This window comes from Crocodylus siamensis, chromosome 15 (genome assembly GCF_052110815.1).
Source record: "Crocodylus siamensis isolate JL-2025a chromosome 15, ASM5211081v1, whole genome shotgun sequence".
In the NCBI taxonomy this organism is placed as follows: domain Eukaryota; kingdom Metazoa; phylum Chordata; order Crocodylia; family Crocodylidae; genus Crocodylus; species Crocodylus siamensis.
Window position 1 is genome coordinate 25,980,259 of NC_143409.1, and position 22,542 is coordinate 26,002,800.

The following is a 22,542-nucleotide window of genomic DNA, read 5'->3' on the forward strand; positions in this document are numbered from 1 at the left end:
GGTAAGTTTGAGTTTGTGAGGGGAGGGGAAAGAGCCATGAGTGAAGGGAGTGAGGGGAGGGGAAAGAGCCATGGGGCTGGCCCCCACTCACCCGCCCCTGAAGAGCCTGGTGTCACCACTGGCCTGAGTCTACAGCAGCAGCCCTCAGCTGTAGCCTGCTCTTGTCTGGGTCTAGACAGCTACCTGTCCCTGCTGCAGCTGCTCTGCAGGAAAGGGAAGAGCTGATGTAAGCGCTGAGCTGGGCTGGGCTGGGCTGGGCTGGGCTGTGCTGTGCCCAAAGCCCCTAGGGGCTCTGCTTCTCCTAGGGCACCGTGCCCTGAACCCTCTGGTGTGGTGCAGCCTAGCGGCCGCAAGCAAGCAGTATCCACTGCTCCCAGGACTGCAGCAAGGCTGGGCAACTGCCTGCAGCCAGACAAAAGCAGGCTGTGGCCAGCAGCCTCTGTAAAGTCAGCAGTCCCATTCACCCCACCCTGAGAGCCAGGAAGAGCCTGGTATAGCTGCTGACCTGAGTCTGCAGTGGCTGCTGGCCCCAGCCTGCTCTCATCTGGCTACAGGAGGCTGCCTGCCCCTGCTATAGCCCTGGGAGCAGCGGATGCCGCCTACTTGTAGCTGCTGGGCGCTGCTGCACTGTGGGGTTCGGTGCAGAAAGCAGAGCCCTGTAGGAGTTGGGGCAAAGCTCAGCCCAGCAGCCACCTGAAGAGCCTGGTGGTGCTGCTGGCCTGAGCCTGCAGCAGCTGCCATCCCCAGCCTGCTCTCATCCTGCTGCAGCACTGGTAGTAGTGGACACTGCCTGCTTGCAGCTGATGGGGTCTACTGTGCTGCGGGGTTCAGGGCATGTTGCCCCTGGGGAAGTGGAGCACTGGGAGGTTTGAGGCATGGTGCAGCCCAGCAGCTGCAGGCAGGCAGCATCTGCTATACCCAGGGCTGCAGCAGGGGCAGGCAGACACCTGCAGTGGGACGAGAGAAGGATGGGGACAGCAGCTGCTGCTGGCTCGGGTCAGTGGCAGCACCAGGCTCTTCTTGGTGCTTGTGGTGGGGTGTGGGGGGCTGCTGCTCACCCTGAGCCTCACAAAGAGCCCAATGCTGCCCCTGCTGCAGCCCTGGGAATGGCAGATGCTGCTTGCTTGCAGCCACTGGGCTGCACCACACCCCTCTCCCTGCTCCTTCCCTAGCTCCAGCCTCACTCCTTCCCTCCCTGACCTGGGAATGCATCCCTATCTGTTTCATTGTAAACTGTGTTTACTCTATGCAAATTTATGTGCACTTCCCTGGGAATGCATCTTCCACATAAATCAAGGCAAACCTATACTGACTTTGTTGCCTTAGTGCTTTAATAGATTAAATGAAATATTGCAGCCTAGCTTTCTTTTTTATCAAGACCTCTCTAGACCTTCCAAATAATTTTAAATTACATTTTAATACTATAACAATATTTCAATAAAAAATATGTTTATTTTCTTGGGCGGGGGGGAACAACTCATGGCTTTTAGTTAAGAACATGCTTTTTCTTAGCGCTCTAATCTTGTTTTCCTGGATTCCCACTTGCATCTGATCCTCTTGGAATTTCTATTGCATCTCTGAAAACACTTCTTCAACGTGACCATTTAATCTCCCATTGACTCTTATTAAAACTTGTCTTTCTCTATTCAGTTACGTAGTTTCTATCACTATCTTCTCCCTTACTCATTCTCCTAGCAAAAAAGCTTAATTGGTTGTCTGGAGTTTTTCTCCTTGTTTGAAAGACATAATTTCTGTTCTGTTCCTTCTTTCTCAAGTGACTATAACCTATTGACTTCCTGGCTTACCCTTTTACTTCATCACTTTCAAAGACAGGCTTTTTTTCTCTTCCTTTCACCTCAGTACCCAACTGCAGTGCTAGGCAACTTCAGTTTTCATGTTGATTACTCAACTACTTCTGTGCCTTTTGCTAATCTCATTTGAACCTGATCTATATTTCATTTTAATTTTGTCCCATGATTTGACATATCTAATCTGCAAACTTGCCTCTCCTCCAAACCATTTTTTTGTTCTTAAATGGATCTATACACTTTTGAAGAGTCTCCACATGTGCACTTCATTAAGTCTGCTTTGCTCATATACTTAATGTCAAGTAAGTCATTATGGCCCCAATATCTATTGCATAAAGCCCTCCATTAAAGCCTTATACAAACTCAATAATTATAGTTTATATATACACAATGAACTGAATGACAGTTTGGGGGCGGGGGGGGAAGCCTTAAAGGGCAGATCCAGGCAAACACACACATGCCTCTTGCGGCATCTCAAAGCACTTTGAGACACCACAAGAGGCATGCTGGGAACAAAAAAATGGCAACTGGAGGCCAAGGTTCTCCAAAGAGATGGTCTGGTAGCTGGCCAGAGTGTCTCTATGGCTGCTGCTTGCCCCAGTGATGCGGCATGCTGCCTCCCTGTGCAGAGAAAAAGCAGTGGGCTCTGTCTAAGGTAAGTAGGGACTGGGGGGGGCCTGGAACAGGGGCTGAGTGGGTGTGGGGGACTGTGGGAGGGAAGCAGGGGCTGCTTGGGAGGGGTGGATCCCCTGCCTGCCCCCTGCATGGTGCACTTCCCCTCCACAGTGGCAGTGGCCATCAGGGCACTGAGGGCCCTCCTAACACTGCCCCCCCCACCGGGCGTGGGGCAGCATGGCTCGGTTCTGGCCACCTAGCACCTGGCACTGCCTGTGGCACATTGCACAGGGCCGTGCGCCTTCAGGCAGCTCTAGGCTGTTCAGGCTGTCACCTGGGGCCCAGCGCCACTTGCAGGGACTGTATTGTGGTGGGCCAGGTCCTGCCTCTACAGGCCCCTTGTGCTGTTGAGCCAGGACAGTTCCATGGAAGCAGGACCCAGCCCAGAATAACATATGGTCCCTGCAAGTGATGCCAGGCCCTGGGTGACAGCCCAAGAGGCCTAGAGCTGCCTGAAGGTGCACAGCCCTGCACCAGGCTGGGCTGGGCAGGCTGGGCCCACGCAATGTGGCACAGGTAGTGCTGGGTGCCAGGTGGCTGGGGCCAAGCTGCATTGTCCTGCACCATGGGGGGCGGTGCCAGGAAGGCCCTGAGTACTCTGATGGCTGCTGCTGCTGCTACTGCTGTGGGAGGGGGGCAGGGGCAGGGCTGTGGGGGCAGGCATGTGCTCTGTGGGGGGGGGGGGGCATGTGTGCCATGGAGGTAGCCATGTTTGACCTGTGGGGGGGGTTGTTAGTAAGCCATGCAGGGGGGTTCACCTTTTGGGGGGGTGGGGGACCAACCCATCCTGAGCAACCCCCTCCACACAGCCCCCCCCCCAGTTTCCCCACACCCAAACCCCCTCAGAATCCACCCACAAACCCAGCCACAAATCCCATACCCCCACATACCTCACCCCCACAAACCCACCCAACTCCTCCATACCCCTTCCCCCCAAACTCCACGCCCCCCCCCCGACAAACCTCACACCCTGCCTTCCCAGCCAGCTGTATGGCATGGGATGGGACCTGCTGGCAGGAGCTGCAGCTGCAGGGGCAACTGCCACACTGCAGTCCTCCCTTGTGCCCACACCAGTGCTGGAACATGAGGCCCCAGGCTGGGGGCTCCCAGTCCCAGGATCCACTTGGGGGATATGATGGGCTGGCAGGGGGAGGCGAGCTGGGGGGAGCACTCCAGGGAGGAGAAGCCACCAGAGCCAGACTTAGAGCCCCCTAGAGCAGCCTATGCAGGAGGCCAGCCTGGGAGGAAAGGTCCCAGTCTCTGATCCCAAGTCAAGGGCTTCCCAGGGACAGCATGGGGCAGGGACCAGAACAGCAAGGGCTGGCACTGCTCAGAGCCACAAAGCAGCGGGTGGGACAGCTGCAGCTGGGAGGGAGCTAGTGGAGGCAGGCAGGGGCTGCGGATCGGGAGTGAGGGGACTGGGGTGGGGAGGGGGGGCTGTGGGATGATTGTGAGGGGCAAGGGTAGGACAGGGTATTGGCATATCATTGCTGCTGAGTGCTGCACATGCTGGTGAGCGAAGGGGGTAGGGGCAGCTCTGATTTTTCCATAGCAAAAAAACCTAAAGTAAATGCCAAAGGGTAGATATTTAGAATCCATTTTATTATGATGATAGAACCACTGGCAGGCTTTCAAATTGCTTTAAACTTGTAAATATATCAATAAAACATTGCCCAACTGATCTCTATATATAGTGGCATTTCATTTTAGTAGCAAAAGAACACAAATTTTGGTATTTTAATGAGAGAATTTGGGTTTCTTATAAAAGAATTTGCAATTTCTAAACAGGGAACGCCAGGATCTCTGCTGGTGAGACGAGTGGTGAGACCCAGGCAGAGGAGTCTGCCCAAGGCCAGCACTAGGGAGCCAGCTGGAAGGCAGACAAGGTGGCAAACCTCTTTAACATTTGGAGCCAAGAGGAGGACATGCTTTGACAGTTCAAAGTGAGCCACCACAAGGAGCACATTTTCTGGGCGATAACTGCCCAGATGGCAGAGTGGGAGCACCCCATCTGGGTCTGGCAGGCGTGCAGCCATGGGGCCACAAGTCCAAGCGGGTGGATGCTGTCGCAGGTGGCAACAGGTCACAGCCAGGCAGCAGCTCCCACTGCCAGACTGCTGCAATGGGTAGAGGGTCAGGGGCCACTCCAGGTCAGGGCTGCTTTAGCAGTCCAGCTGGCACAACCGATAGTGTCCCCAGATACGAAGTAGCTGGGCCTCAGAAGCTCTTGAGGGCAAGTAGCCCTGAGCTGCTCACCACAGCAGGTTTTTATATTGCTGGGGCCAGCACCCGTGTTGGCCCCAGGCTCTAGCTGCCCCTGGCTGCAGATCTGAGAGGAGCTGGGCAGGGTCATTTTGCCCCAGGTGGTACAACTTGTCCCACACCAAAGTGCATGTCCATGTGTGTGCACTGAGGCAAAAATCCCCACCATAAATTTGTGCTGCTCCTATCTGAGCTGCTGCAAGTGCATATGCCTATATGCGTGGATGCGCCCTAGGAGTACAAAAAGGCTCAATTTAAAATAATCAAGACCATAATTCTGCTTATATAGTACTAGCAGCCTCAGTTCTTGCTTTTTTTTCTCTCTATGCATCTTTCAGGATGTATTGTTTTTAGATCAATAGATTATATAAGCGATTAAGTAAATGTGCGCCTAAAGTTGTGGGCATCTTAAATCTTGAAAACTCACTGTATTGACAGAGATAATAATATCATCAATTTGCCTTCATCATGGTACAAGGCAACAATTATTTATATCTGGACAAAAGTAAAGTTGTATAGTTTGTGAGTGGAGATAAAAGCCCACCCTTGCCACTGAGGTCACTATGGCTGCCTGTAGAAAGTACCTGCTCACTGCCACCATGCCCTTGCTACCAACACTGCCACTGCTGCCTGTGGGTGGTCGCTGTGTCCCCTCCAGCCTCAGGAGGCAAGCGTCGTTCATGCATGTGTATCTACACCTCTTCTCATCTGCAAACCCCATACTCTAGTAGTACCTATTTACTACCTTCCTCAGGCATTTTCACTCTGAGGACTCCTTACTTAATTTTCCCTCTGCACCATCCTCTGCCAAATCATTTTTCTATGACTTGCAAAACTTTAACCCATCCTCATTCACATATTGCCCCCCATCACCCCCTCTATTTATTCCTTAGGCATTGACTTGGTTGACAACTTGACCCCCAAGATCTGCATATTTGGCAACTTTTCTGCTACCTACCCCTGTCTCCAGTTCCATGTCTTCCCCAGTCTCTTCTTTTTCTGGATCTTCCTCACCACTGTATAGAAGAGTGTACAAAATATTAGGGGACTGTCTACGTTGCAACTCTAACTGCCACAGAGGAACTGCCAACACATATATATACCTCTGCAACTCCACTACAGAAGAGAGGTGTAGCTACATGTGCATGAATAACGCGTGCCTCCTGAGGCTGGGGGGGCATGGCGACCATCCACAGGTGCAGCGTTGGCAGCAGCGGTATGGCAGTGGTGAGCGGGTACTGCCTGCAGGCAGCCACAGTGACCTTGGTAGCAAGGGCAGGCCGAACATGAACCGCCCGCAGGTGGCCACAACGTTGTCAATGGTGAGCGCCTGCAGCCGCCATTCGTGAAGCTGGCAGTGGTGAGCAGGGACTGCCAGAAGCTGGCGGCAGCCAATCTCAGGGGGGGCACGTGCTTACGTAACATGTGGCTTGTAGTAGCTTCCCTCTAGTGGCAGAAGTCTTCTGTCTCTCTGGTGTTGCTCTTCGAAAAGAAAAAAGGGATTTTGCTGCTACCGGGGCAGTTTTTCCTGGCAGGGGAAGCAGCGTGACCACGTAGGCGAGCTCCCCAGGATAATTGTCTCTGATATGTCCTCCATAGGAGGTCTATATTGAGCAGATTCTTTTTGGTATTGGGTGGTGGAACCGGAGCGTGCTTCATCCACTCCATGCATTGACCTGGTATTCCAGTGCTTCCAGGACCGGTGCAAAAAAACGGGGAAAAAAAAAAAAAGTTTTTGGCAGAACTGAATTGTACCAGCAGTAGTATTGTAGTGCAGGCCACATCCCTAAGTACATTTAATGAAATATATGCATTCAGTGAAAGAGCATCAATGAATGTGAGAGAGGGGGACAGAATCAATTAACAGCATGTGAAAGGGAGACTGAATGAATGGGCAGGTGAGTGGGAGAATGAATGGTATCTGAAAAGAGGAATGAATGAAAGAATGAATAAGTGGGTGATTTTGAAGGCGAAACAGCTCCCTGGGCGTGATGGGGAGGAAAACAACCATGAGATTCAAAAACAAAAGGAAAGGAGAAGGGGGGGGGGGACAGGAGAGAAAGAGCAGAAAAGGCAGGCAGGGGAGGATGACAGAGAAGAGCAGAAAACAAGGTGGAGCTAGCTCTGCTGTGACAAAAAGTATAAACAGCATAAATTGGTATCACATAGAGCAAGGGGGGCTGGAGATAGGAGAAGCCAGTAGAGAAGACACAGGGGCACGTCGCTCTTCTCCCCGTGGCTACAGCAGGTGTCTCAGGCACGGCCGGGGCAGTGGCACCTGCTTCCCGCGCCTCCCCCTGGTCTCCCCACGCGTCCTTCAGGCGGGGCAGACGGCACCGCGCCCCCAGGGCCTCCCCCGGCCCGGCCAGGGCAGAGCGACACCGGCCCCCGCCGGGCCGGCCCGTTGCCAGGGAGAGCAGCCACGCCGCGGCCCGGCGGCTGCGGGAACAAAATGGCGGCGCGGCGCGGCTGCCATGGGCGAGGAGAGGCCGCGTCCGGCCGCTGCAGTCCTGGGGAGGCCGCGGCGCTGCCGGCGCGGGAATCCCAGTGCGGCCCGAGAAGCGCGGTGCGCGGGGCCCTGCTGGCCCGGGAGGAGCGGTACAAGTAAGCGCGGGCCCCCCGGGGCGGTGGAGCAGCGACATGGCTCTTAGCAGGGGCCGCCGCCGAGCCCATCCCCCAGCTCCCCTCAGCGGGCGCCCGCTCGGCTCCTCGCCGCCTGGCACCGGGGAGCAGCCCTGGGGCAGTCCCTCCGGCCCCGGCTTGCTGTGACCGCTCTGCCCGCGCGAGGCACTAGCAGCAGGCTGTGTTCAGGCCTCACTTGCAGGGAATCAGGTCGGGGCCTCTGTTTTCCACCAGAGCGTCAGCATTAGCTCCCGGCAGGAAAACCCGAGCTGCCAGTGATATGCCTTCAATGTTCTTGCAACTGTTAAGAAAAGGGCAGTGGCTCGTAGCTTTGAGTGTATTGTCGTCGTCCAGTTACTATTAGGCTGAGTAACCGTAGCAAACTGCATCAGTCTTCAATAAACCTCCTATCCCAGCTAACTCTTCTCTCCATATTTGCTAGAGGTGCTAATTAAAGGACTCTATATTACATAAAAATAGGCCACATTAAAGGAATGTGAAAGTTGTAACTCACGCAGAAGCACAAACAGTGCTTCCCACAGTTTGGCCCATGTGTGTATGCCCTGTGGTATGGATTTCAGCTACAATATTACTCGCTATTTTTTTTTTTTCCACTGAGGAACCACTTGTTTCATTTCCCAACCCAGCTAACAGCTCTACCTAAGCCTGGAGATTATAAATAAAAATAGGAAGGAAATGTTGACAAGTGACAGAAATAAATAAAGCCCTGTTTGTAACCGACAAACTCACCTTGTGCGCCAGGCTGGATTTGGACTGTGGCTCCTTGCCAGTCAGATCTATGAAGGAAATAGCAGAAGCAGTAGCTCTGGCAGAGGCAGCAGGGCAAACAGTGACCGTGGGCCAAGCCACTTGCTGTGGCGGTGATAAGACAAATAATGATAGGGCTAAACAGCTGCAAGGTGAGCAGGGCTGCATGGGCACAGTCCTCACTTGCGCCTGCTGCTGCCAACAGTCATGTCTGATGGGAGGGTAGATTCTGTGGTGCCCCTGGCTAGCCCGGCTTCCAAATTCCCTGGCCACCATGAACGCTGCGAGCTGGACGTAGCAGCTCCATGGATTGTACAGTTAACACTCATGGTATGCTATGATCATAGGGAAGTAAGGCAGAAAGACACCCCAGAAGGCCATCTAGTCCTGCGCAAGGCAGGATCATCCCAGCAGAAATCTCTCAGCCAAGTTTCTCCCTAACCTACTCTTGTCAGTTTCCAGGGGTGGTGATTCCATAACCTCTCCAGGTAGTTTGTTCCAATGCTTAACCACCCTCATAGTTAGAAAGTTTTTTTTTTTCTAATTTGCAGCCTAAATTTCCACTGCTGTAATTGGGAGCCTTTGCTTCTAGTCCTGTTCCATGGAGCTATGGAGAACAGTCTTATCTCCATCTTCTTTATATAGTCACTTTTCAGGTATTTCAAGGCTGTTATTAATATAATTCAGTTGTGTTTCTGGAAATGTCTACATACATACTTGCTCTAAAACCTGACTTTATTTAAATTTTTAACCTTGAGCTGCCACTTAAATAGCATTTTCTAGTGTTGAAATTAACCATTATTCTTATTTTAAAAGACCCCCCCCCCACCAAGTAGCTTGACAGAATGAAATCTTTCATCACATCTTATTTAGGAAGAGCAGGACACCAAGATAAAGACTCAGTTTTTGTGTTTTTTAAAGAAGGTTGGAAGAAAGTGTCTTTCAGGTGGAAGGGAATGACAGCATACCTAGCTATGTGTTAAATAGACTGATGTTATAAATGCAGTACTATTTCTCTGTGGTATTGAACACAAAGAACTGGGTACACAGGTTAGGAGTTTAACTAAATGCTAGTTTCTGTATTAGCTTTATTATTCAGAAAGTGCATCCAAAGTAAACCCCTTTTAAGGTAAATAGGGTTCCTATTTCCTTCTACTTTATTGGTTTTATTCCCCCCCCCCTTTGTGTGCCAATCCAAGTCTTTAAAGGCTTAGACCTAGTCTTTTTGAAGTCTCCAATCTAATTCAATGAAGCAAGGCTCTCACTGAAGGGCTCTCTTTCCTTACAGGTTTATAACAGGTGTTAAAATCATTTGGCCCCACTGGCCAGACGAGTGGCACAGTGTTAGTCCACAGGCTGGATCAGCCCGTAGATTCCCCTCCCTGCTGCATGCTGGTTCAGCACATGGGGTACCTGCCCCAGCCGCTCCAGGATCTACACTACATATGGTGTCCCCTGAGCTGGTTTGGGATGCATACTTCATGCCAATGTCTGGGACTTGCCCAGTATGCAGAGCCTACAGTACAGATACTGGACTGGTTGGAGTAAGCACCATATATAGCAGTCCCAGACCAGCCTGGGGGAGTGCTATATATGGCGCAGAACCCAAACTGACTGAGCAGGCATTGCATGGAGCGTGTGTCCCAGGCCTCTTGTGCAGGGCTGGTCTGACATACACTGTATGTAGTGCATGGGTCAGCTCAGACCCAGGGGTACAATGGGGGCTGAATGACAGGCTCTGTGGGCCACATCTAGTTCATAGCCCATACTTTTGCCACCCCTGCCCTAAATCTTATTGTTCAGTGTCTAAGGTTTGTATTACTATTGTTTTTGCAATACAATTCTTAGAGATTGCTAATCAAGTCCAAGATAATACTCTGAAGTATATTTAGTTCTTCCTTTGTGGACATGATAACTAAAAGCCTTTATTTAAATACAGTAGATTCTTTGCAGACTTGCAGAAAATTTATTTCCTTTAAAACCTTCAGGTAAACTTTATGATAGAATTATCTTATAATTTTAGGCAGCTGAATGCAGAATTAGAAGCAAAAACAGCAGATTTGGTACGTCAGGCTGAAGAAGTAATGGTAAGTTACGTGACTATTCTTGCACAATTCGGTTCTAGGTCTAGAGGGTAAAAATCTCAGAAAATAGTTTTCTTTGCTTTTGCAAGAAAAACAAAACAAACTTATGGGGAAATTAGCTTTAGACTAATACAGGTAGATGTTTTAAATCCATTGCAGCAGTGATATCTTATTGAAAGTAATTATAAACAAAACCAACTCGACTGATTTTCATTGTCCACATTGAGAAATACAAAGAACAAGTAGATTAAATAGAAAAGGTGCATTTAGTAAGAGAAACATTTTTTTAAAAGCAACATTTCTAACATAGTTAAAACTTCTATCAACATTGAGGAGGAGCTGAACCAAGTAGATTGGAATTTAATAGAGATTGGCAAAACTAATTATGGCCTCATGTACATACAAAAAAACCCCCTCTACCTATTTCATAAAAAGAACACATCAGTATTGTTCTAGCAGAAACGCAGACAGCTACATTTTGCCAACCAAGCAGAATGTCAATATTATTAGTTTAGTCCAAATTAAATTTACGTATGTATTTTAAATGATAAAAATAACTCAACTTGTTATTTTTGTTGCATAACCTGGAAAAAGGATACTTGCTCCACCTCCTGTGCAAATATCTATAGTATGTGGATAGGGACAGGAGGATACTTTCAGTTTTCTTAGGTGATTTTAAAGCTTGGAAAAAAGTAAGTTATATACATATACCTCTTTAAGTGTGGAAGAAAACAATTGAGGCTCTAAGTGATATTTTAAGATTCGTCTTAACTTCTGGTACTTTAAATAAAGTAACTTATCTTCTATTGTAGTTTCTTTCTGTACATCTCATATGTGGAAAGCTATAATACTTGTGATTTATTTTACATTTTACCAATTATAGTTTGTAGGGCACAGACACTATTTTCCATTAATAGAAATTTTTTCTTCTGTTAAAGAGAGATCAACAAGAGATACTATCTAGACCAGTTTCAACACAGACCAAGTCATATGAAGAAGACAGTTGCCATCTGAGGTAAATGCTGTATATGTTTAAATATTGTTGATTGTTATCTGCAGTTGATAATTGAGTCTTCGGGTCTGTTTATGAAAACCCTGACTTGCAGAAATAATCTTACAGACTTTGTTAGACCCCCCTGAGGAAGCAGGATTCACTCATGGTTAAGAGTTTGCAGGATTGGATCACTATATTGCAAAGTAAGCTGGAGTGCAGCAGTTTCAGAATGTCGTTCTTCCAAGTTCTTCAACAACTATCCATTTGGCTTATACAGGGGCAAAACTGTGGGCTTTCAGAAGATCCTGTGAATTTATTTTTCAGTGAAACCATCATCTTTTTGCTTCATCTAGATGAAAGCAGGAGAATGGACCATAAAGAGGACAAAGTAGCTAACAAAAACTTTTCCAGATAAGGTGTCAAAGCAATAGCTCTTGTATTATGTAGAATATCAGAGTTAACAAATATTTTAGAACATTGTTTCTTACTGAATTTCTGTAGAATAGGGATAGTGGAGTATAAAGTACTTGACATCTAAGTAAACATACTGATGCTGAGCAATATAACGTTACTTCTTTGGTGCTCAAGCTGAAAATATTACAAATAATCTGCTAGGCAGTGTTGGTTGGTGTCTGTAAGAACACAACTCAAATTTACTGAGTTTGTTTGGAACATGTTATGATTTAGCAGATATTCTAACCCAGTGGAGGCCAACCTTTTAGGCAGGCATGCCACAAATTATCCCACACTGTTCCCGATTGCCACTCTGATCCCCTTCCCTTGTCCAATCTGCTGCTTTGCTTTGTCTTCCTAGTCTTGTGCTCTCTGCTTAGTTTGTTATTTTGCTTTCTGCTTCATGTTATATCTGTTATTGTACTGGTCATTCCCTCCCTGATATACTGTCACATCTGCCACACACATGCAGATGACACACATCTATGCCTCAGATTGGGTACCCCAGTTCCAAGTCAATTTAATTAACAAAAAGATTTGGCTATTATGGATTATTTAGAGGGCACCTGGCATGGCCTTGGTACATTTGGGACTGGATATGTTCACCCAGAAACTTAGAGACATCTAGGTATCACCTTGTGGAATTTGGATGTTATGCATTATAGCAAACTGACACTATAAACTAGAATTCACCTTTGGCTGATATATTGAAATCAGCTGGTACAGAGTTTACTAATAACATTTCTGTGTATATAATTGCTCCATCAGGCAAATGCCAATAAACTATTGGAGTAACTGGAAATAGTATTTGGATTTAAGGTACATTAGAGATGGTATATCAAAAAATCCCAAACTGGTTAGAATCCAAGTTTATATTGCTATTGATCTTGAATTCAGTGTCATACAAACTTCACGTTGAGCTCTGATTTTTTTAATTAATTTTTCATGGTACTTGGTTGAGAATATGATTTCAGTGATCATTTAGTTTTAATCTGCATAGGCATGTGAATAGAAGGAAGAGGTTAGGGTTTTCTTTAGATTTGAAAGAAGCTGCCAGTGTGGATGTACTTAGTAGATGTTTACCAGCAAACCCCAGTGCTTAAACAAGCAAAGGACTTTGCCAGTATAGCCGTGTTTGTAATAAAAAACACTTGTCAGCCACATGTGTTGATCAGGGGGTGGGAAGGATATATTCAAGTAACTCATAATTGTAAAACCAGGTTTTAATCTTCTGCCCTGTCATATGGATCTCTAAAGTTAGAGCAAATATTCATTTAATTAGTTCTCAGACTAGTTTCATATTTGTAGTTGTTAAGCAACATCACTATAAGAAACCATCATAACAGGACAACTTTGGTAGTGATTATTTGTGAGGAAAAATTAAGAGCTGGAAGAGTTAGGAAAACATTAATAAACCAGTAATCCTACCTTTTTTAGCACCTTCAGTTTTCAATGTTGATTAGGGCTTTGTGCTAGAATGTGTATAGAATCTCATGTAACTGCTACCCTAATAAAAAGTTTAAGAGCTAGATCTACTAAATGAATTACAAGTAAATTCAAGTTTCAAAGACATCTAAAGAGTACTGCTCTAACCTTACATATGATGAGACTGCTTGCAGTGTAGATAAGCCCTCAATGAGCTTCTCCCATGTATCTTGTGCCTGCGTGCAACACCAAGATAGAACTAGATTCCTACACTCCCCAACTTCAATAGCTACTGCTTCCTAGCACTGTCTAAGGCTATATATCAGTAAAAGGCATGGGGGGAAATACTGAAGCTGTGACCTAAGACACAGCTGATACCTGTTACATACCTAATTAATGTCCCCTCCCCAGTTAAAGCAACCACTGTGTATGCTCCATTAAATGTTTAACTGAAAGAGAACCCCATGCAGAAGTGAAAGGCTTAAAAGCTATTGATACTTTAAAAGCTAGGCATTGATGTTTATACTCTGAAAGCTAGGCTTTGGAGACAGTTATTATCCCAGGATGATAATCCATTCTACTTTAAATACATTTATCCTCAAATTTTACTTTTCAAAAAAGGTGATTTTCTTGCTGGGGGGAAACACATTCAAAGTTAAGGAAAGTTGAGGGGCAGATGTAGCACTAGAAAAGCATTATGAGGATGCAGACCTTTAGTTTTGATGGTGGTCATTCTTTTAAATGCGAGTTTCTAACAGAAAAAAAGAGAGTGAGAAAACGTGACAGAACAGTCAGAAAGAACATAGGGTGAGGGAGAATAGTTAAAATGAGCCTACATGCATTTTTCTTTTTTTCAAGCTATTTCCAGAATCGTGTTAGTATTTTATTGCATAGATTTTCCTTAAATTATCAATATTTTACATATAGAAACAAAGCAGCTCTAGTGATTACAAGATAAGCTTTTGTTTATAGTACTTTCACTTTTCAGGGTATAGCCAGGCATACAGGGGTGGGGACTGAGCGTGCGCGTGCATGGGCAGATACACTACAGGCTTTGAATAGGATTAGTGAACACAAAGGATTTGCTCATGCACGCGCATCTTATGTTTACATGCAGGGATGTGATCATTAAACATCAGCTACAATCTTGATTTGACCACACCAGTCTAGCAACCAAGCTGTGAACCTTTTTTTAGGCTCATGCGCTTTAATTTTACTTTCTGAATGATTTGTAGAGTTTTCATTTCCTGAAAATTTAAAGAATGGGGTGGCAGGTAAAACAAGGAAATTTGAAGGGTGCTTTTAAGATTGATTAGCAAGTTTAATATTTGTTTAGGATGCCCAAGAAGAAATTCACATGCTGGTGAAAGTAATGTCCTTATTTTTTAGAAAATAGTATTGTTGTATTTTAATCTCCACAAGCACTGTGTAATGGAGTATTTCTTGCAACAGCCCTGGAGAAGGGCATGGATTTTAGTCTTCTGCATACGATTATAGCTAGCCAATAGGATGGGAGTTGTGAGGGAAAACAGGATAGAAAAACAAAAACTGCTAATCTGTTTTTGAATGCCTGTTGCCCCCACCCTGACCATTTGATACTGGCATCATGTTTAGAAAGTCAGTCAGATCAGAGCTTTTAAAATAAATTATAGTCTTACATTGGAAAGCCATGTTCAGAAGGGTTCTTTAATTTCTTGGATTAACAGAATCTGGCACACCGTACAGATAATTCCCTTTGGTGAAGAGTAGTTTTGAATGTATATGAAATTCCTATTCAAGAAGGGCGTGCATAGAGACCTATTATTGTTTGGATTAGAAGTAGAAGGATAAGAACAGAGCTGAATTTTTGCCCAAACCTTTTGTTAATGATAAAAAGTATGTTATAAAACATAACCCTCCTTCATCTGAAACAATTGCAAGTAGAAGATAAAAGTCTTTTTGTGTGGAAAATGGATACATCTCACTCTGGATCATTCATCTGTAACAATAATTATCTATTAAAAAAGCCAGCTTCAATAAACTAACAAGGATTTTACATTGTCTCCACAGTAATGTAGACATGGAGCATGTCTACACATTGCTGTATGACTATGGCATTGCTATGGCACTGTGCAGTATGGGCAGTTATTGTGCCATGCACACACAGCACATAGTTAGATTTCACTGCTATGTTGCCATAGTGGTATTCTATACTGAGAGAGCGCACCAGTATGGCAATGTAGCTGCCAATCGTGTGTAGACCCACATGATTACTATATTGCTGCAGTGCGCCATAGGGTAACGTGTAGATGTGGTCATGATTTCCTTTTTTTTGAAGATCTGGCAAAGGTTTTTGATCTTGAAAAAACAAAGAATCATAGTGGGAACAAAACCATGTGGTCCATAGCCCAAATGAGTGCCCTATCAACCACGCCACTGGCTGTTTTACTAGAGTACTCTCAGTTTCTCTTGTCCGAGATGTCCCACTTTGTCTAAATAATTAAATATTAAGTGGGCCAGGGAAAGACATACTCCATAGCCAAGTGATTAGGGCACTCAGGTTTTTGGAAACTAGATTCAAACCCTTTCTCAGGTGAAACTTTATCTATAAAAAACGAAATGGCTCCAGTGGAAGAGGCCCAACCTAAAATAGGTTATTAGGGTACTCACTAGAGATAACGGAGAATGGCAGAGCAAAACCTTGAATCTGGGTTTTTCACATACCAGGTGAGTGCCATATATATGAGTATTTGAGAAGTCAGGATCTTTGGGATTCTATTCTTGTTTTGCCACTGACTTGCCAAATGGTCTTTCATTGGTCACTTACATTTGGTGCCTTATTTTTCTCATTGGTAGAATAGACCTATTATAGTATTCACTTATAGTGTTCAGGTATTAATTAATTTATATAAATAATTTATGAAGCTTGGATTAAACATGCCAAAGGTCCAAGAATCTTTTTCCAGTGGAAACTTTGTTAAAATCAATATACTCCATGAAAAGCTTCACATTTCAGTGAATCTCTATTTTCCAAATTCCATGTAGTTCTTAGTAGGAACTCAGTAAAAATTCAGTTTGTCAGGAGTTTATTATATTTAATGTTATCTATTTTTGTCCTGTGTATATATTCAATACCAGAATAAAATATCATGGGTCATTTAGGATTTTTAGGACAGTTTACTTTCATTTATTTTTGTCTGCAGAAATGTGCTTTTTTCTGAAGAGCCAGCTCTTACACTTGTACACATTAAGGTACTGTTACAGAATTGTCTCTGTCAATTTTTCTCTTTTAATATAATTGCCAGATAGTATAGGCTCAAAAATGCTATCTGTACTTAGGTGTTGTATGAGAATATCCATATGGTATTTAGAGAAACAATCTGGAAAGAGGACCACTTAGTTGCAAAGCAAAAATAGAAACAGACTTTCAAGGTGGTCTTTTATCGATCATTTAACTTCTATGACTTACTTACCTCCTTTGTGTTAAACAGGCCCACTACACAACTCAAGTATTCAGTCATTAATGTGTTTCAGGCACTTCACAAGTTTCAGATTAAGTTGTAAACCATTAAAATATGGAACTTTCTATTTTTCTTCCTTTGTACAGAGGTGATTAGCCACCTTAGTTTGAAGTCAGGCAGAAGGTAGGACAGGATGGCAACTTAGCTACTAATGTTTGAGACGGGCAGGAGCTTTTGAAGGCAATAACCTATTTTATCAGATAGATGCTAAAAATGTTTGTGTCTAGCATCTGACAAAGTAGGTTATTGCTTATGAGAGATGATGTCTCTCTAAGTCACTTAGCCTCTAAGGTGTCTTACCTTTTGTCTTTGTAGAAATTTTGTCTGTATTTTTTAATCTTATCTCAGTGTTACATTAATGACAATGCTATTATCATTTTTCAATTAAAGTCTTCTTTTGAAAGAAAATAATGGGCAAAATAATATATATGAGAGGGGGAACAGATACATAAGCTTAGGAACAGGTTGACAGACTTAGTATCCTTTTTAACTAATTATACTACCTTCTTTTAGGGATTCAGTTAAGGTTTCCACAGTGGTTTTTTTTTTCTATTACTAACCCCCCAACCAAAACAAAACACAATAAAGAAAGTTGTTTTGGGAGAAGCTTAATTTTCAGGGCTTACCCCCAAATTAAATAAGTTAATCATAAAATATGGACCTTGAAAAACTAGATTTGTACAACTTTCATTGATGATTTTATTTAAAAGGAGAGATTATCTCAATCAACAGCAGTGTATTCTGTTAGTTGAAAGATGCATTAGAAGTAAAAAGACAGTATGAGACAAATACAACCTAAAAGCCTAGGTTAAGTAACATTACTGATTTAGGTGTAGTACATTAGCAATGACAGACTGTATGTTAACAGGTTTTTAATATTTGTGTCCCTTATGTGCTTATTTTTAATAGAATTGTTTGTGCAAGTCAGTTATGTATATTTAGGCTTGTAGACATTTGCTCAGTCAGATACCAGACTTGCACATATAATAGCAGTAAAATCATGAACAAATTGGGTGAAAAATAACGTGCTCTCTCATGCTTCTTAGATGCATTTAAAAAAAATCATACTATTTAAAGTATTTGTGTAACTGCCCGAGTCCAAAGACAGGAAAATGGCAAAATAGCTGTGCTAGAAAAATGTAGTGTTTTTTATTAGTCAGGAGTGTATTTATGAAAAAAAATTTCCTAGCAACCAAACAAGAAGAAATCAAGCCCCATGCCTACAGCTCGGAACAGATCACACTCTGGAAGTAAGGGAAAGAGAACAACTTTGAGGTAAGTTAGTTGTACATTCTGATTTCTATACTCTGCTAATGAACTTTTAGAGTGATGCTCTGATGGAGAGTAACCAGTGAAGGGGTACAAAGGGAGCATAGTCTTTGGAACTCACTGTTGAAGGAGGTTACCATGATAAGTTTGCCTTCTATATCCTGCTGCTTTCAGAGCAATGTGTAATGCTCTTTTCTTCAATTCAGCTTTCATACAATCACAATAAAATGAGCCACAAAGGGGAGGGGAGGGGGGGAGAAAGAAGAGAAAATTGAAAATTGTCCCAGTTGCTTTAAAAGAATAGGAAAGAAATTAGTCTATTATCCTGATTCTCCATGTAAGGTGGTAATGGTACAGTACAAAACTTAGAAAGGGAGTGACAGTGATATTTTAAGCAGTGGAAGAATAAAATTGATACTGTATTTACTCCAATTAGAAGGCAAGGTCTCCCCTCCCCCGGAATTTAACATAGGAAAAATAGCCCCTTATCTTACAATCAAGTATGAGGCAGCAGGGGGCAGGTAGCAGCTGTGGTCTGGCTCTGGCCCAATCCCAGGACCAGGGAGTGAGGGGCACGAGTGCAGGTGGAGGGCTGTGGATCGGGAGTGAGGGGCATCAGCAGGGCCAAGGGGCTGTGGGTCAGGAGTGAGGGGCACCGCCAGGGCAGGGGGGTTGTGGCTTGGGAGGCAGGGGCAGGGCACTGGCATATCAGGGCTGCTCAGCACCACAAAGCATCTGAGAGGACAGGGGGATTTCTATGATAAAAAAATCAAACATCAAATTATGTAGGTATTTAGAATTTATTTTATTACAATGATTGAGGTACAGTAGGCTTCAAAATTGCTTAAAAATGTAAATATATCAATAAAACATTTTGTTCAGCTGATACCTATATATATGGAGGCATTTCATTATAATTGTGGAAAAAATGTGGATTTCGGGGTTTAATCAGAATTTGGGATTTTTAAACAGAAAACCAGGATCCCTGATGATGACCAATTTAAGGCAGATGAAACTAACTTTCCTTTTTATTCAGCTATTGTTGCAATTTATCCTAAGGAGGGCCTTTCTCCTCTTTTTCAAGACTAAATGATCATAGCCATGGCAGTCTTCTGTCACTAAAAACACAGATGTTCAATACTGTTGTTATGTAGAATTTGAATGAAAGGGTTTTATTTTTCTTTTACTCTGAATTAGCCATGAAGAGTGCCTGTAGACATGCAAGGATGCTGCTCCGATACACTGTAAGTAGCGTGTTGGAGCAGACATAGTTAATCAAGGCTGCTTGAGTGTGTTAATTAGCATGCTCCAGCAGCCTCTACATCCCATGTATTCAGCATCCTCATGTTTCAAAATGGTGGTGGGGGTGCTTTAACTAAAACTTGTCAAACAAGCTTTAGTTAAAACATCCCCACCACCATTTTGAAGTGCAGGATGCTGAATACACGAGACACTGCAGGTGCTTTAATTAAAGAGTTGCTCTTGGAGCCTGTCTAATTAAAGAACCCCTCTCCCTTCACTCCCCAGAAGCACGTGTAAAGACACCCTGTGTTCCATAGTATAGTACAGGATATTTTTTTCCTATCAGTTTTTGAATATTTTGAATACAGTAAAGATAGTTCTGGTAGAGGTGAAGAAACTTGGCATCATTATATCTTTAGTACTAATGTAAAAAAATGAAGTAAAGGACTGCTTACAGTGTTATGAACACTTCCAGATATGACTGACAGTTTAAATATTTTGAAGATTTTTTGTATTATAAATTTAAATATAAAAATTTCTTTCTGTGGATTTTTAGTGAAAAATTAAGAAACACTGAACTACAAGCTGCTGCTGATGTTGCAATCCTAGAGGACTTTACAGATTTTTCTCTTGCAAAAACAATTAGCAAAATCGAAGGAAAATTGGAGGAAGAAAACTTGCCTGATAATCTAGATGATGATATTCTTCCAAGTGTAGGAAGTGAAATTGGAGTGGGTAGGTTGTCTCCTGTGTATGTACTTTTCTTTATGCTTCTTTACTATTAAAATAGGATTTTTGAATAATGTGATCTCATTCCTGAAAGTATTTTAGGAGGAAGTTCTATAATTCTTAAATTATTCCCAGTTTTAAGGCGAAGGGCAGAAAAAGAGGGATTCTGTCCTTTGTGTTTTACTTGAGGATAATATAGGTCACAAATAAACTAATATGGGCCAAATGGGTTGCATTTCCATTGCATGAAATCTCTCTTACCTTTACTATTCAGCCATGCACCATCCTTTTCTAGAAGGATGGCATGCAAGATGCTTTGTGACAAACTTACAAATTAAAATATCATTATTGACTTTACTGAGAGTTGCAAATAAATGGCCAAGATGAGGATTTAGTTTTAAGCTTGTATTTCCAGAAGATAAGCTTTAAAGCTTTACACAGCTTCTGCCTTTAGGACACATCGTTTCATCAGATCCATCCTGTGGATCTTGGATAAGTGGCTTAAATGAAGTAATGTTTTGGCCACAGTGCTGAAATGAGGAGCTTTTGGATCCTTCCATATACCAAATGGTGATTTTATGTTGGTCCTGGAAATAGGACATGAGAAGGGATTGCAGCCTTTTGTAAGTGAAGCTAAAGGAATGATGAACATCTGCCTTTTTGGCTGTGGTATGATACAAGCTGGAAGTATACAAGCTGGAAGTATGTGTCCCAAACTCAAATATAAATATATTTTGGAGAATGTGAGAACCATATTTTGTACATTTAGACTAAAGGAGTTAATTCAACATCTAGCAATGGGACAAGGCATTTGTACCAATAAGGTTATGACTTTGTTCTGGTAAATATTAGTAAATTTCATAGCAGATGTGAAGGGAGAAAAGTTGTATTCACAGAGAAGTTACCATGCATAGCTGATACAAGTTTAAACCAGTTAAACAATAACCTTACTGAGTACAGTAAAAGCTTTGTAATCCGGCACCCATGAGGAATGGAGGGTGCTGGATAACAAAATATGCTGGATACCTGAGTGGCCCGAACAGGCGTCTTTGCCTATTTGGGCTACCGCCTGTCCCACCGCATCTGGGGTGTTGCCGACCCTCCTGCCACATTGCCACCCCCCACCCCCACCGCCCCTTCTGTGGGCCCTAAGGGACAGGGAGGGGGGACCCGCGCAGCCTGCTGTGCCCCGGGCCATGGGGGCTTGGCAGTGCAGGTTGCTTTCTCCTGGGTTGTGGGGGGGGCTCTGAAACCAGAAGTGCCATGGTAAGCACTTCCAGTTTCACTTTTCCTTTACAAGCCAGCATGCTGATTAACAGAGCATGCTGGCTTGTAAGATGCCGGTTAACACAAGTTTTGCTGTATATTGTTTGATGGAGGTGCACCACCTCATGAAAGCTGTAGTTGGGGGCATTAATGCCCTCCATTTTCTACTGTAGGGTGACATCCCTAAATGGACTACAACTCCAATGATCCTCTGTGCCCTCCTCTTTGAGTTGCAGGCTGTATGAGCAGTCATGGAGTTTCTTCAGATTTGTGGTTTCCATTACCTCCATGTAAATGGGTCCTTTATCTTGCTCCCTTTTGCAGGCCAGTTAGCTCTGCTCACGCAGTTTAATTCCCAGAAAATAAACATCAGTCTCTGACAACAGAAGGAAAACAGACCCAAATCCTCTGTCCTCTCTGGACATTAGAAGAAAAGCCACTTTCCACTGTGGCTTTTTCCCAGCACAGCAGCCTGGTTTCTCCTTGCAAGCTGTTCACATGCAGCTGGCTTCCCTTCTGCTCTCTCCTGTGGGGCTTTAAACTCCCAGTGGGATATTCCCTCATTACCAGGATACCACATAGTTGAATGTCCTTAACAGGGCAGGGTACCCATTAATGGGACAGATCACTCTGTTACACTCCATCACTGCTCTGACAAAATTGTAGCTTTCTATATCAGCAACTCTGAGCATTAAATATTGATTCCTTAACCAGACCTATGCTATATGCCTTAGACTGATTGCTGCATTTCAATACTCATCAGCATTCAATTGGAGAACACTTCTGAATGTGTCCTGGATCATAGAACTTAGTCTTTGAAATGTTCTAACTAGGTTATTTATTAGTTATCATCACCTCCCTTCTGAGTTCAAACTTGAAACACCGGGTATTAGCTCTCTGTTTGTTCATGGCTGCTACATTATAATGGATTCATGTGCCTCTGTGAGGAGGCAACACAACAGAGAACACAAACAAGCCCCCAGATGGCATTTGCAGGCCAATCCTGATATACAGTGAGCCCCTACTATCAAGCAGAATTCATAAATTGTCCAAAGATAGATTCACCAAATTGCCAGAGGGCTGAAAACCCTATATAAACAGCTTGGAGTGATGGCAACTTCTCATCCAGTTCATCAGCTTCACTGGCATCCATAATGGGGATGTGGAGCAGTGTACAGGTCTGCCACCCAACCTTGAAAAAGTTACTGCTGTAAAGCTCAAGCTTTAATGCATAGGTAAGGCTGAATTTCACAATAAGCAACCCAAAACTCCACGGACTTTACTTTTTAAAATTTCTGTTTATGAGAGCTGGTTGACTGTAGGTGTCATAGGTGGAGTTTGACTCTTCCATTTAAGGAGAGGTACTGCCAAAACATACAATGCAAGCCAGCAACTCCACAGTGTCTGGTGTGGGGATGGTGCCCAAAACTTAAAGGGCATTTATA

General features: G+C 44.0%; 1 protein-coding gene and 1 non-coding gene across 7 annotated transcripts in view; both read left to right on the forward strand.

Moving 5' to 3' along the window:
* Positions 1–22,542, forward strand: part of TEX9 (testis expressed 9) — a 108,436-nt gene that overhangs the window by 59,848 nt on the left and 26,046 nt on the right. For 3 of the 6 annotated variants that reach the window (XM_090028359.1, XM_090028361.1, XM_090028357.1), the window contains 5 exons: positions 10,159–10,222; positions 11,158–11,234; positions 16,274–16,322; positions 17,781–17,866; positions 19,659–19,837. In XM_090028359.1, coding sequence (XP_089884485.1) covers positions 10,220–10,222; positions 11,158–11,234; positions 16,274–16,322; positions 17,781–17,866; positions 19,659–19,837 — 394 coding nt within the window. In that variant the 5' untranslated portion in view covers positions 10,159–10,219. Of the gene's footprint in view, positions 1–7,209; positions 7,350–8,686; positions 8,792–10,158; positions 10,223–11,157; positions 11,235–16,273; positions 16,323–17,780; positions 17,867–19,658; positions 19,838–22,542 lie in introns of those variants that run through there. The other 3 variants (XM_090028360.1, XM_090028362.1, XM_090028363.1) reach the window with 3 other exon arrangements.
* LOC149852255 (U2 spliceosomal RNA) lies at positions 6,266–6,458 on the forward strand. The gene has a single exon (XR_016439479.1). It is a non-coding gene; the product is annotated as a U2 spliceosomal RNA (small nuclear RNA).